This window comes from Salvelinus namaycush, chromosome 2 (assembly GCF_016432855.1).
Source record: "Salvelinus namaycush isolate Seneca chromosome 2, SaNama_1.0, whole genome shotgun sequence".
In the NCBI taxonomy this organism is placed as follows: domain Eukaryota; kingdom Metazoa; phylum Chordata; class Actinopteri; order Salmoniformes; family Salmonidae; genus Salvelinus; species Salvelinus namaycush.
The window spans coordinates 14,311,105-14,324,757 of record NC_052308.1 but is presented as its reverse complement, the minus strand read 5'-3'; the positions used below and the strand labels follow the sequence as shown (position 1 = coordinate 14,324,757).

Below are 13,653 nucleotides of genomic sequence, written 5' to 3'. Positions count from 1 at the left end.
CAATGGTACTGAGTGGGCTGCCCACAGTGGGCTTCTTCCTAAAGGCAGACAGTTTCAGTGCAAACAGTGACATTCAATTATATGTGCATATGATTATTGCTGACAATACCCTCAGAGCTAACAGTTAAAGGATCATAGATTAGGTTGCTTACATTGACTCCAGTTCTATTTCTCTGGGATATAATCTGATTTCCATGTCCTCTGTTGGTTATTATGACAGAGAGGACTGGAGCCCTACCAAATCCAGACCATCAGTCTCTTAAGCAGGCCGCTATGTTGGTAGAGATAATCCTGGAAAGGGCCTTTAGAGAGAGAGGGAGTGGAATAAAAGAGAGGGAGAGTGAAACAGAGAGAAAGAGAATTTAGCTGATTAGAGGGGGGGTTGACACTAGAATCCTGCTTCCAAATTGTTGCTCTGGCTCTTCAAGGCTCCATCTCTGATAATGAAGCCAAAGGTGTGTGTTGGCTCCTAATTCTCCCCTTTACAGGGTAAGCAATATTATCTCACCAGCCCGGTGTATGTGCGTGCATAGGTATGCGTGAGTCTTGCGTGCATGTGTGTGTTCCACAGTCACCCAGTGTAAATTAAGGGACAGTTGTCTCAGTCCCGGGTGTTCTCTCTCTCTCCCTCTCTAATGAGGAATGGGGCTCTATTGGATTAGGAGGATCCTCATTCAGTGCTGATGTGTGTACCTGCTATGCTCCCACACTCTTAGAAAAAAAGGTGCTATCTAGAACCTGAAAAGGTTATTCGGCTGTCCCCATACAATAACCCTTTGAAGATCCCTTTTTGGTTCCAGGTAGAACCCTTTACACAAAGGATTCTACGTGGAACCCAAAGGAGTTCTAGCTGGAACTTAAAGGGTTCTTTGTACCTGGAACCAAAAAGGGTACTCCTATGGGGACAACCGAATAATCGTTTTGGAACCCTTTTTTCTAGGAGTGCACTGCTCTGGGCCCTCTGTATTATAATCCTCTGGGACTGGGAATACAGATCTGTCAGACACAATTATCCCCTGATGGATTTAAAAAAAATCTTTCTCTTATTGTCTTTTTCTCCCTTCTCCCCTTAAGTAATTCCATAGGGCAGAAGAATAGGGTCGGTTCAGAGGTCAGGTTGGTGGTCAAACGTTCTAGCAAGGTTATATAAGAATTCCCTTTTTCATCTATGACATTTGAACCGAGGTCACTTAGGTAGAGTAGTGTGTGCATTGTATTATCTATGTGCTTGTGTGAGGTTGTGCGTTTATGTCTCTGCGCAATGCGTGTGTGTATGTTCCACAGTTAAGAATGCGAGCATGTATTAACCTGACAATGTGTTTATGTGTTCAGAAGCAGGGCCCAGATGGACCTCAGGTCCCACTGCGGCATCAGCTGCTGCAGGTCATTGTGAGAGTCCTCCAGTACCGCATGCTGCTCACAGGTACCCTACACTCACCTCATGATATACTATTGCAATATTGTAATACCTTGAATAGTGTTTCAGTATGTGGCATTCTACACCTTATTAACCAGTTTATGTTTTTGACTAATTTGTCTGTGCCATCATTTTTTCTAGATTACTTAAACAACCTTTCCCCTGATTCTAAAGAATATGAGGATACACAAGGTATAGTCTTACTCTGTAGTTTCTCCAATATACATTAACAATTCAGTTGTTTCTTCAGCAGTCAAACACACACACACACACACAAACACACACACACACAGACACGCTGTTAGATACAATATCAGAGGATAGTTGTTCAGGGACAAACAGAGCCGTGTATACTCCCAGCATATTGATGTGCATTAACCCATTCTGTTTCTCTCTCCATTCTCTGCTTCAGCTGCCTTAGTAATCGTGTCAGGGGTGGCAGACCAGGCCAATGACAATCTCAAGCAAGGGGTAAGTCTGTGTTTCTGTATTTATTTCAGACTACTGTGTACATTTGTTCATGCAAGTGTTTGCTAGAGGTAACATGACAGCTCAGATTTCAGGTTTTCCATGTGTAAATCCTTCTTCATTCTGGATGACAACACTATTGTGAGTGAAACCACGTCAATGAACTTGGAGAAGGCTGTCTCTTTACTTTCACTGGGCTCTGTTGCCTATTGATTAATGAGAGGGTGAGGAAAGATGATGTCATCAAAAGATCCCAGGTGCATCGTAACAAAGGGTGCAGTGTGAGAGAAGACATGACATACATTGTGAAACACACACACACCCTGACACAGATCATCCTGAAACAGATCATCTCTCCCGTCTCTCACATAATCAATCAATCAATCAATCAATCAAGTTTATTTTATATAGCCCTTCGTACATCAGCTAATATCTCGAAGTGCTGTACAGAGACCCAGCCTAAAACCCCAAACAGCTAGAATGCAGGTGTAGAAGCACTAATCCTTACCATCTCTCCGTCTCTCACATAATCCTTACCATCTCTCCGTCTCTCACATAATCCTTACCATCTCTCCGTCTCTCACATAATCCTTACCATTTCTCCGTCTCTCACATAATCCTTACCATCTCTCCGTCTCGCACATAATCCTTACCATCTCTCCATCTCGCACATAACCCTTACCATCTCTCCGTCTCTCACATAATCCTTACCATCTCTCCGTCTCTCACATAATCCTTACCATCTCTCCGTCTCTCACATAATCCTTACCATCTCTCCGTTTCGCACATAATCCTTACCATCTCTCCGTCTCTCACATAATCCTTACCATCTCTCCGTCTCTCACATAATCCTTACCATCTCTCCGTCTCTCACATAATCCTTACCATCTCTCAGTCTCTCACATAATCCTTACCATCTCTCCGTCTCTCACATAATCCTTACCATCTCTCCGTCTCTCACATAATCCTTACCATCTCTCCGTCTCGCACATAATCATTACCATCTCTCCGTCTCGCACATAATCATTACCATCTCTCCGTCTCTCACATAATCCTTACCATCTCTCCGTCTCGCACATAATCCTTACCATCTCTCCCGTCTCTCACATAATCCTTACCATCTCTCCGTCTCTCACATAATCCTTACCATCTCTCCCGTCTCTCACATAATCCTTACCATCTCTCCCATCTCTCACATAATCCTTACCATCTCTCCGTCTCGCACATAATCCTTACCATCTCTCCGTCTCGCACATAATCCTTACCATCTCTCCGTCTCTCACATAATCCTTACCATCTCTCCGTCTCTCACATAATCCATACCATCTCTCCCGTCTCTCACATAATCCTTACCATCTCTCCATCTCTCACATAATCCTTACCATCTCTCCGTCTCGCACATAATCCTTACCATCTCTCCGTCTCGCACATAATCATTACCGTCTCTGCGTCTCTCACATAATCCTTACCGTCTCTCCGTCTCTCACATAATCCTTACCATCTCTCCATCTCTCACATAATCCTTACCATCTCTCCGTCTCTCACATAATCCTTACCATCTCTCCGTCTCTCACATAATCCTTACCATCTCTCCATCTCGCACATAATCCTTACCATCTCTCCATCTCGCACATAATCCTTACCATCTCTCCGTCTCTCACATAATCCTTACCATCTCTCCATCTCGCACATAATCCTTACCATCTCTCCCGTCTCTCACATAATCCTTACCATCTCTCCGTCTCTCACATAATCCTTACCATCTCTCCGTCTCTCACATAATCCTTACCATCTCTCCGTCTCTCACATAATCCTTACCATCTCTCCATCTCGCACATAATCCTTACCATCTCTCCATCTCGCACATAATCCTTACCATCTCTCCGTCTCTCACATAATCCTTACCATCTCTCCATCTCGCACATAATCCTTACCATCTCTCCCGTCTCTCACATAATCCTTACCATCTCTCCGTCTCTCACATAATCCTTACCATCTCTCAGTCTCTCACATAATCCTTACCATCTCTCCATCTCGCACATAATCCTTACCATCTCTCCCGTCTCTCACATAATCCTTACCATCTCTCCGTCTCTCACATAATCCTTACCATCTCTCCCGTCTCTCACATAATCCTTAACATCTCTCCGTCTCGCACATAATCCTTACCATCTCTCCGTCTCGCACATAATCCTTACCATCTCTCCGTCTCTCACATAATCCTTACCATCTCTCCGTCTCTCACATAATCCTTACCATCTCTCTGTCTCTCACATAATCCTTACCATCTCTCCCGTCTCTCACATAATCCTTACCATCTCTCCGTCTCGCACATAATCCTTACCATCTCTCCGTCTCGCACATAATCCTTACCATCTCTCCATCTCGCACATAATCCTTACCATCTCTCCGTCTCTCACATAATCCTTACCATCTCTCCGTCTCTCACATAATCCTTACCATCTCGCCATCTCGCACATAATCCTTACCATCTCTCCCGTCTCTCACGTAATCCTTACCATCTCTCCCGTCTCTCACATAATCCTTACCATCTCTCCCGTCTCTCACATAATCCTTACCATCTCTCCATCTCGCACATAATCCTTACCATCTCTCCATCTCGCACATAATCCTTACCATCTCTCCGTCTCGCACATAATCCTTACCATCTCTCCGTCTCTCACATAATCCTTACCATCTCTCCCGTCTCTCACATAATCCTTACCATCTCTCCATCTCGCACATAATCCTTACCATCTCTCCCGTCTCTCACATAATCCTTACCATCTCTCCGTCTCGCACATAATGCTTACCATCTCTCCCGTCTCTCACATAATCCTTACCATCTCTCCATCTCGCACATAATCCTTACCATCTCTCCCGTCTCTCACATAATCCTTACCATCTCTCCATCTCGCACATAATCCTTACCATCTCTCCCGTCTCTCACATAATCCTTACCATCTCGCCATCTCGCACATAATCCTTACCATCTCTCCCGTCTCTCACATAATCCTTACCATCTCTCCCGTCTCTCACATAATCCTTACCATCTCTCCCGTCTCTCACATAATCCTTACCATCTCTCCGTCTCTCACATAATCCTTACCATCTCTCCATCTCGCACATAATCCTTACCATCTCTCCCGTCTCTCACATAATCCTTACCATCTCTCCATCTCTCACATAATCCTTACCATCTCTCCATCTCTCACATAGTCCTTACCGTCTCTCCGTCTCTCACATAATCCTTACCATCTCTCCGTCTCTCACATAATCCTTACCATCTCTCCGTCTCTCACATAATCCTTACCATCTCTGCGTCTCTCACATAATCCTTACCGTCTCTCCGTCTCTCACATAATCCTTACCATCTCTCCATCTCTCACATAATCCTTACCATCTCTCCATCTCTCACATAATCCTTACCATCTCTCCGTCTCTCACATAATCCTTACCATCTCTCCGTCTCTCACATAATCCTTACCATCTCTCCATCTCGCACATAATCCTTACCATCTCTCCATCTCGCACATAATCCTTACCATCTCTCCGTCTCTCACATAATCCTTACCATCTCTCCGTCTCTCACATAATCCTTACCATCTCTCCATCTCGCACATAATCCTTACCATCTCTCCCGTCTCTCACATAATCCTTACCATCTCTCCGTCTCTCACATAATCCTTACCATCTCTCCGTCTCTCACATAATCCTTACCATCTCTCCGTCTCTCACATAATCCTTACCATCTCTCCATCTCGCACGTAATCCTTACCATCTCTCCCGTCTCTCACATAATCCTTACCATCTCTCCGTCTCTCACATAATCCTTACCATCTCTCCCGTCTCTCACATAATCCTTACCATCTCTCCCGTCTCTCACATAATCCTTACCATCTCTCCGTCTCGCACATAATCCTTACCATCTCTCCGTCTCGCACATAATCCTTACCATCTCTCCGTCTCGCACATAATCCTTACCATCTCTCCGTCTCTCACATAATCCTTACCATCTCTCCGTCTCTCACATAATCCTTACCATCTCTCCGTCTCTCACATAATCCTTACCATCTCTCCCGTCTCTCACATAATCCTTACCATCTCTCCGTCTCGCACATAATCCTTACCATCTCTCCGTCTCGCACATAATCCTTACCATCTCGCCATCTCGCACATAATCCTTACCATCTCTCCCGTCTCTCACATAATCCTTAGCATCTCTCCCGTCTCTCACATAATCCTTACCATCTCTCCCGTCTCTCACATAATCCTTACCATCTCTCCGTCTCTACATAATCCTTACCATCTCTCCATCTCGCACATAATCCTTACCATCTCTCCATCTCGCACATAATCCTTACCATCTCTCCGTCTCGCACATAATCCTTACCATCTCTCCCGTCTCTCACATAATCCTTACCATCTCTCCCGTCTCTCACATAATCCTTACCATCTCTCCCGTCTCTCACATAATCCTTACCATCTCTCCGTCTCTCACATAATCCTTACCATCTCTCCATCTCGCACATAATCCTTACCATCTCTCCCGTCTCTCACATAATCCTTACCATCTCTCCATCTCGCACATAATCCTTACCATCTCTCCCGTCTCTCACATAATCCTTACCATCTCTCCATCTCGCACATAATCCTTACCATCTCTCCCGTCTCTCACATAATCCTTACCATCTCGCCATCTCGCACATAATCCTTACCATCTCTCCCGTCTCTCACATAATCCTTACCATCTCGCCATCTCGCACATAATCCTTACCATCTCTCCCGTCTCTCACATAATCCTTACCATCTCTCCCGTCTCTCACATAATCCTTACCATCTCTCCGTCTCTCACATAATCCTTACCATCTCTCCGTCTCGCACATAATCCTTACCATCTCTCCATCTCGCACATAATCCTTACCATCTCTCCCGTCTCTCACATAATCCTTACCATCTCTCCCGTCTCTCACATAATCCTTACCATCTCTCCGTCTCTCACATAATCCTTACCATCTCTCCGTCTCGCACATAATCCTTACCATCTCTCCATCTCGCACATAATCCTTACCATCTCTCCGTCTCGCACATAATCCTTACCATCTCTCCCGTCTCTCACATAATCCTTACCATCGCTCCGTCTCGAACATAATCCTTACCATCTCTCCCGTCTCTCACATAATCCTTACCATCTCTCCATCTCGCACATAATCCTTACCATCTCTCCCGTCTCTCACATAATCCTTGCCATCTCTCCGTCTCGCACATAATCCTTACCATCTCTCCGTCTCGCACATAATCCTTACCATCTCTCCGTCTCGCACATAATCCTTACCATCTCTCCGTCTCGCACATAATCCTTACCATCTCTCCCGTCTCTCACATAATCCTTACCATCTCTCCCGTCTCTCACATAATCCTTACCATCTCTCCGTCTCTCACATAATCCTTATCATCTCTCCCGTCTCGCACATAATCCTTACCATCTCTCCCGTCTCTCACATAATCCTTACCATCTCTCCGTCTCTCACATAATCCTTACCATCTCTCCATCTCGCATATAATCCTTACCATCTCTCCCGTCTCTCACATAATCCTTGCCATCTCTCCGTCTCGCACATAATCCTTACCATCTCTCCGTCTCGCACATAATCCTTACCATCTCTCCGTCTCGCACATAATCCTTACCATCTCTTCGTCTCGCACATAATCCTTACCATCTCTCCCGTCTCTCACATAATCCTTACCATCTCTCCCGTCTCTCACATAATCCTTACCATCTCTCCGTCTCTCACATAATCCTTACCATCTCTCCATCTCGCACATAATCCTTACCATCTCTCCCGTCTCTCACATAATCCTTACCATCTCTCCGTCTCGCACATAATCCTTACCATCTCTCCGTCTCGCACATAATCCTTACCATCTCTCCCGTCTCTCACATAATCCTTACCATCTCTCCCGTCTCTCACATAATCCTTACCATCTCTCCGTCTCTCACATAATCCTTACCATCTCTCCATCTCGCACATAATCCTTACCATCTCTCCCGTCTCTCACATAATCCTTACCATCTCTCCGTCTCTCACATAATCCTTACCATCTCTCCATCTCGCATATAATCCTTACCATCTCTCCATCTCGCATATAATCCTTACCATCTCTCCCGTCTCTCACATAATCCTTACCATCTCTCCGTCTCTCACATAATCCTTACCATCTCTCCATCTCGCACATAATCCTTACCATCTCTCCATCTTTCACATAATCCTTACCATCTCTCCGTCTCTCACATAATCCTTACCATCTCTCCATCTCGCATATAATCCTTACCATCTCTCCCGTCTCTCACATAATCCTTGCCATCTCTCCGTTTCGCACATAATCCTTACCATCTCTCCGTCTCGCACATAATCCTTACCATCTCTCCGTCTCGCACATAATCCTTACCATCTCTCCGTCTCGCACATAATCCTTACCATCTCTCCCGTCTCTCACATAATCCTTACCATCTCTCCCGTCTCTCACATAATCCTTACCATCTCTCCGTCTCTCACATAATCCTTACCATCTCTCCATCTCGCACATAATCCTTACCATCTCTCCCGTCTCTCACATAATCCTTACCATCTCTCCGTCTCGCACATAATCCTTACCATCTCTCCGTCTCGCACATAATCCTTACCATCTCTCCCGTCTCTCACATAATCCTTACCATCTCTCCCGTCTCTCACATAATCCTTACCATCTCTCCCGTCTCTCACATAATCCTTACCATCTCTCCGTCTCTCACATAATCCTTACCATCTCTCCATCTCGCACATAATCCTTACCATCTCTCCCGTCTCTCACATAATCCTTACCATCTCTCCGTCTCTCACATAATCCTTACCATCTCTCCATCTCGCATATAATCCTTACCATCTCTCCCGTCTCTCACATAATCCTTACCATCTCTCCGTCTCTCACATAATCCTTACCATCTCTCCATCTCGCACATAATCCTTACCATCTCTCCATCTCGCACATAATCCTTACCATCTCTCCCGTCTCTCACATAATCCTTACCATCTCTCCCGTCTCTCACATAATCCTTACCATCTCTCCCGTCTCTCACATAATCCTTACCATCTCTCCCGTCTCTCACATAATCCTTACCATCTCTCCCGTCTCTCACATAATCCTTACCATCTCGCCATCTCGCACATAATCCTTACCATCTCTCCCGTCTCTCACATAATCCTTACCATCTCGCCATCTCGCACATAATCCTTACCATCTCTCCCGTCTCTCACATAATCCTTACCATCTCTCCCGTCTCCCACATAATCCTTAGCATCTCTCCCGTCTCTCACATAATCCTTACCATCTCTCCCGTCTCTCACATAATCCTTACCATCTCTCCGTCTCTCACATAATCCTTACCATCTCTCCGTCTCGCACATAATCCTTACCATCTCTCCATCTCGCACATAATCCTTACCATCTCTCCGTCTCGCACATAATCCTTACCATCTCTCCCGTCTCTCACATAATCCTTACCATCGCTCCGTCTCGAACATAATCCTTACCATCTCTCCCGTCTCTCACATAATCCTTACCATCTCTCCATCTCGCACATAATCCTTACCATCTCTCCCGTCTCTCACATAATCCTTGCCATCTCTCCGTCTCGCACATAATCCTTACCATCTCTCCGTCTCGCACATAATCCTTACCATCTCTCCGTCTCGCACATAATCCTTACCATCTCTCCGTCTCGCACATAATCCTTACCATCTCTCCCGTCTCTCACATAATCCTTACCATCTCTCCCGTCTCTCACATAATCCTTACCATCTCTCCGTCTCTCACATAATCCTTACCATCTCTCCATCTCGCATATAATCCTTACCATCTCTCCCGTCTCTCACATAATCCTTGCCATCTCTCCGTCTCGCACATAATCCTTACCATCTCTCCGTCTCGCACATAATCCTTACCATCTCTCCGTCTCGCACATAATCCTTACCATCTCTTCGTCTCGCACATAATCCTTACCATCTCTCCCGTCTCTCACATAATCCTTACCATCTCTCCCGTCTCTCACATAATCCTTACCATCTCTCCGTCTCTCACATAATCCTTACCATCTCTCCATCTCACACATAATCCTTACCATCTCTCCCGTCTCTCACATAATCCTTACCATCTCTCCGTCTCGCACATAATCCTTACCATCTCTCCGTCTCGCACATAATCCTTACCATCTCTCCCGTCTCTCACATAATCCTTACCATCTCTCCCGTCTCTCACATAATCCTTACCATCTCTCCGTCTCTCACATAATCCTTACCATCTCTCCATCTCGCACATAATCCTTACCATCTCTCCGTCTCTCACATAATCCTTACCATCTCTCCATCTCGCATATAATCCTTACCATCTCTCCCGTCTCTCACATAATCCTTACCATCTCTCCGTCTCTCACATAATCCTTACCATCTCTCCATCTCGCACATAATCCTTACCATCTCTCCATCTCTCACATAATCCTTACCATCTCTCCGTCTCGCACATAATCCTTACCATCTCTCCGTCTCGCACATAATCCTTACCATCTCTCCGTCTCGCACATAATCCTTACCATCTCTCCCGTCTCTCACATAATCCTTACCATCTCTCCCGTCTCTCACATAATCCTTACCATCTCTCCGTCTCTCACATAATCCTTACCATCTCTCCATCTCGCATATAATCCTTACCATCTCTCCCGTCTCTCACATAATCCTTGCCATCTCTCCGTCTCGCACATAATCCTTACCATCTCTCCGTCTCGCACATAATCCTTACCATCTCTCCGTCTCGCACATAATCCTTACCATCTCTTCGTCTCGCACATAATCCTTACCATCTCTCCCGTCTCTCACATAATCCTTACCATCTCTCCCGTCTCTCACATAATCCTTACCATCTCTCCGTCTCTCACATAATCCTTACCATCTCTCCATCTCGCACATAATCCTTACCATCTCTCCCGTCTCTCACATAATCCTTACCATCTCTCCGTCTCGCACATAATCCTTACCATCTCTCCGTCTCGCACATAATCCTTACCATCTCTCCCGTCTCTCACATAATCCTTACCATCTCTCCCGTCTCTCACATAATCCTTACCATCTCTCCGTCTCTCACATAATCCTTACCATCTCTCCATCTCGCACATAATCCTTACCATCTCTCCCGTCTCTCACATAATCCTTACCATCTCTCCGTCTCTCACATAATCCTTACCATCTCTCCATCTCGCATATAATCCTTACCATCTCTCCCGTCTCTCACATAATCCTTACCATCTCTCCGTCTCTCACATAATCCTTACCATCTCTCCATCTCGCACATAATCCTTACCATCTCTCCATCTCTCACATAATCCTTACCATCTCTCCGTCTCTCACATAATCCTTACCATCTCTCCATCTCGCATATAATCCTTACCATCTCTCCCGTCTCTCACATAATCCTTGCCATCTCTCCGTCTCGCACATAATCCTTACCATCTCTCCGTCTCGCACATAATCCTTACCATCTCTCCGTCTCGCACATAATCCTTACCATCTCTCCGTCTCGCACATAATCCTTACCATCTCTCCCGTCTCTCACATAATCCTTACCATCTCTCCCGTCTCTCACATAATCCTTACCATCTCTCCGTCTCTCACATAATCCTTACCATCTCTCCATCTCGCACATAATCCTTACCATCTCTCCCGTCTCTCACATAATCCTTACCATCTCTCCGTCTCGCACATAATCCTTACCATCTCTCCGTCTCGCACATAATCCTTACCATCTCTCCCGTCTCTCACATAATCCTTACCATCTCTCCCGTCTCTCACATAATCCTTACCATCTCTCCGTCTCTCACATAATCCTTACCATCTCTCCATCTCGCACATAATCCTTACCATCTCTCCCGTCTCTCACATAATCCTTACCATCTCTCCGTCTCTCACATAATCCTTACCATCTCTCCATCTCGCATATAATCCTTACCATCTCTCCCGTCTCTCACATAATCCTTACCATCTCTCCGTCTCTCACATAATCCTTACCATCTCTCCATCTCGCACATAATCCTTACCATCTCTCCATCTCGCATATAATCCTTACCATCTCTCCCGTCTCTCACATAATCCTTACCATCTCTCCCGTCTCTCACATAATCCTTACCATCTCTCCCGTCTCTCACATAATCCTTACCATCTCTCCCGTCTCTCACATAATCCTTACCATCTCGCACATAATCCTTACCATCTCTCCCGTCTCTCACATAATCCTTACCATCTCTCCCGTCTCTCACATAATCCTTACCATCTCTCCCGTCTCTCACATAATCCTTACCATCTCTCCGTCTCTCACATAATCCTTACCATCTCTCCATCTCGCACATAATCCTTACCATCTCTCCATCTCGCACATAATCCTTACCATCTCTCCGTCTCGCACATAATCCTTACCATCTCTCCCGTCTCTCACATAATCCTTACCATCTCTCCCGTCTCTCACATAATCCTTACCATCTCTCCTTCTCTCACATAATCCTTACCATCTCTCCATCTCGCACATAATCCTTACCATCTCTTCCGTCTCTCACATAATCCTTACCATCTCTCCATCTCGCACATAATCCTTACCATCTCTCCATCTCGCACATAATCCTTACCATCTCTCCCGTCTCTCACATAATCCTTACCATCTCGCCATCTCGCACATAATCCTTACCATCTCTCCCGTCTCTCACATAATCCTTACCATCTCTCCGTCTCTCACATAATCCTTACCATCTCTCCCGTCTCTCACATAAGCCTTACCATCTCTCCCGTCTCTCACATAATCCTTACCATCTCGCCATCTCGCACATAATCCTTACTATCTCTCCCGTCTCTCACATAATCCTTACCATCTCTCCCGTCTCTCACATAATCCTTACCATCTCTCCCGTCTCTCACATAATCCTTACCATCTCTCCGTCTCTCACATAATCCTTACCATCTCTCCATCTCGCACATAATCCTTACCATCTCTCCATCTCGCACATAATCCTTACCATCTCTCCGTCTCGCACATAATCCTTACCATCTCTCCCGTCTCTCACATAATCCTTACCATCTCTCCCGTCTCTCACATAATCCTTACCATCTCTCCTTCTCTCACATAATCCTTACCATCTCTCCATCTCGCACATAATCCTTACCATCTCTTCCGTCTCTCACATAATCCTTACCATCTCTCCATCTCGCACATAATCCTTACCATCTCTCCATCTCGCACATAATCCTTACCATCTCTCCCGTCTCTCACATAATCCTTACCATCTCGCCATCTCGCACATAATCCTTACCATCTCTCCCGTCTCTCACATAATCCTTACCATCTCACCATCTCTCACATAATCCTTACCATCTCTCCCGTCTCTCACATAATCCTTACCATCTCTCCCGTCTCTCACATAATCCTTACCATCTCTCCGTCTCGCACATAATCCTTACCATCTCTCCCGTCTCTCACATAATCCTTACCATCTCTCCATCTCGCACATAATCCTTACCATCTCTTCCGTCTCTCACATAATCCTTGCCATCTCTCCGTCTCGCACATAATCCTTACCATCTCTCCGTCTCGCACATAATCCTTACCATCTCTCCGTCTCGCACATAATCCTTACCATCTCTCCGTCTCGCACATAATCCTTACCATCTCTCCCGTCTCTCACATAATCCTTACCA

The 13,653-nt window shown here is 45.5% G+C and overlaps 1 protein-coding gene across 1 annotated transcript in view; it reads left to right on the top strand.

Moving 5' to 3' along the window:
- The window catches only part of LOC120059318 (FYVE, RhoGEF and PH domain-containing protein 5-like), an 80,364-nt gene that overhangs the window by 58,435 nt on the left and 8,276 nt on the right, over positions 1–13,653 (top strand). The window contains exons 8-10 of the mRNA XM_039008286.1: positions 1,333–1,423; positions 1,559–1,609; positions 1,830–1,888. Coding sequence (XP_038864214.1) covers positions 1,333–1,423; positions 1,559–1,609; positions 1,830–1,888 — 201 coding nt within the window. The remainder of the gene's footprint in view (positions 1–1,332; positions 1,424–1,558; positions 1,610–1,829; positions 1,889–13,653) is intronic.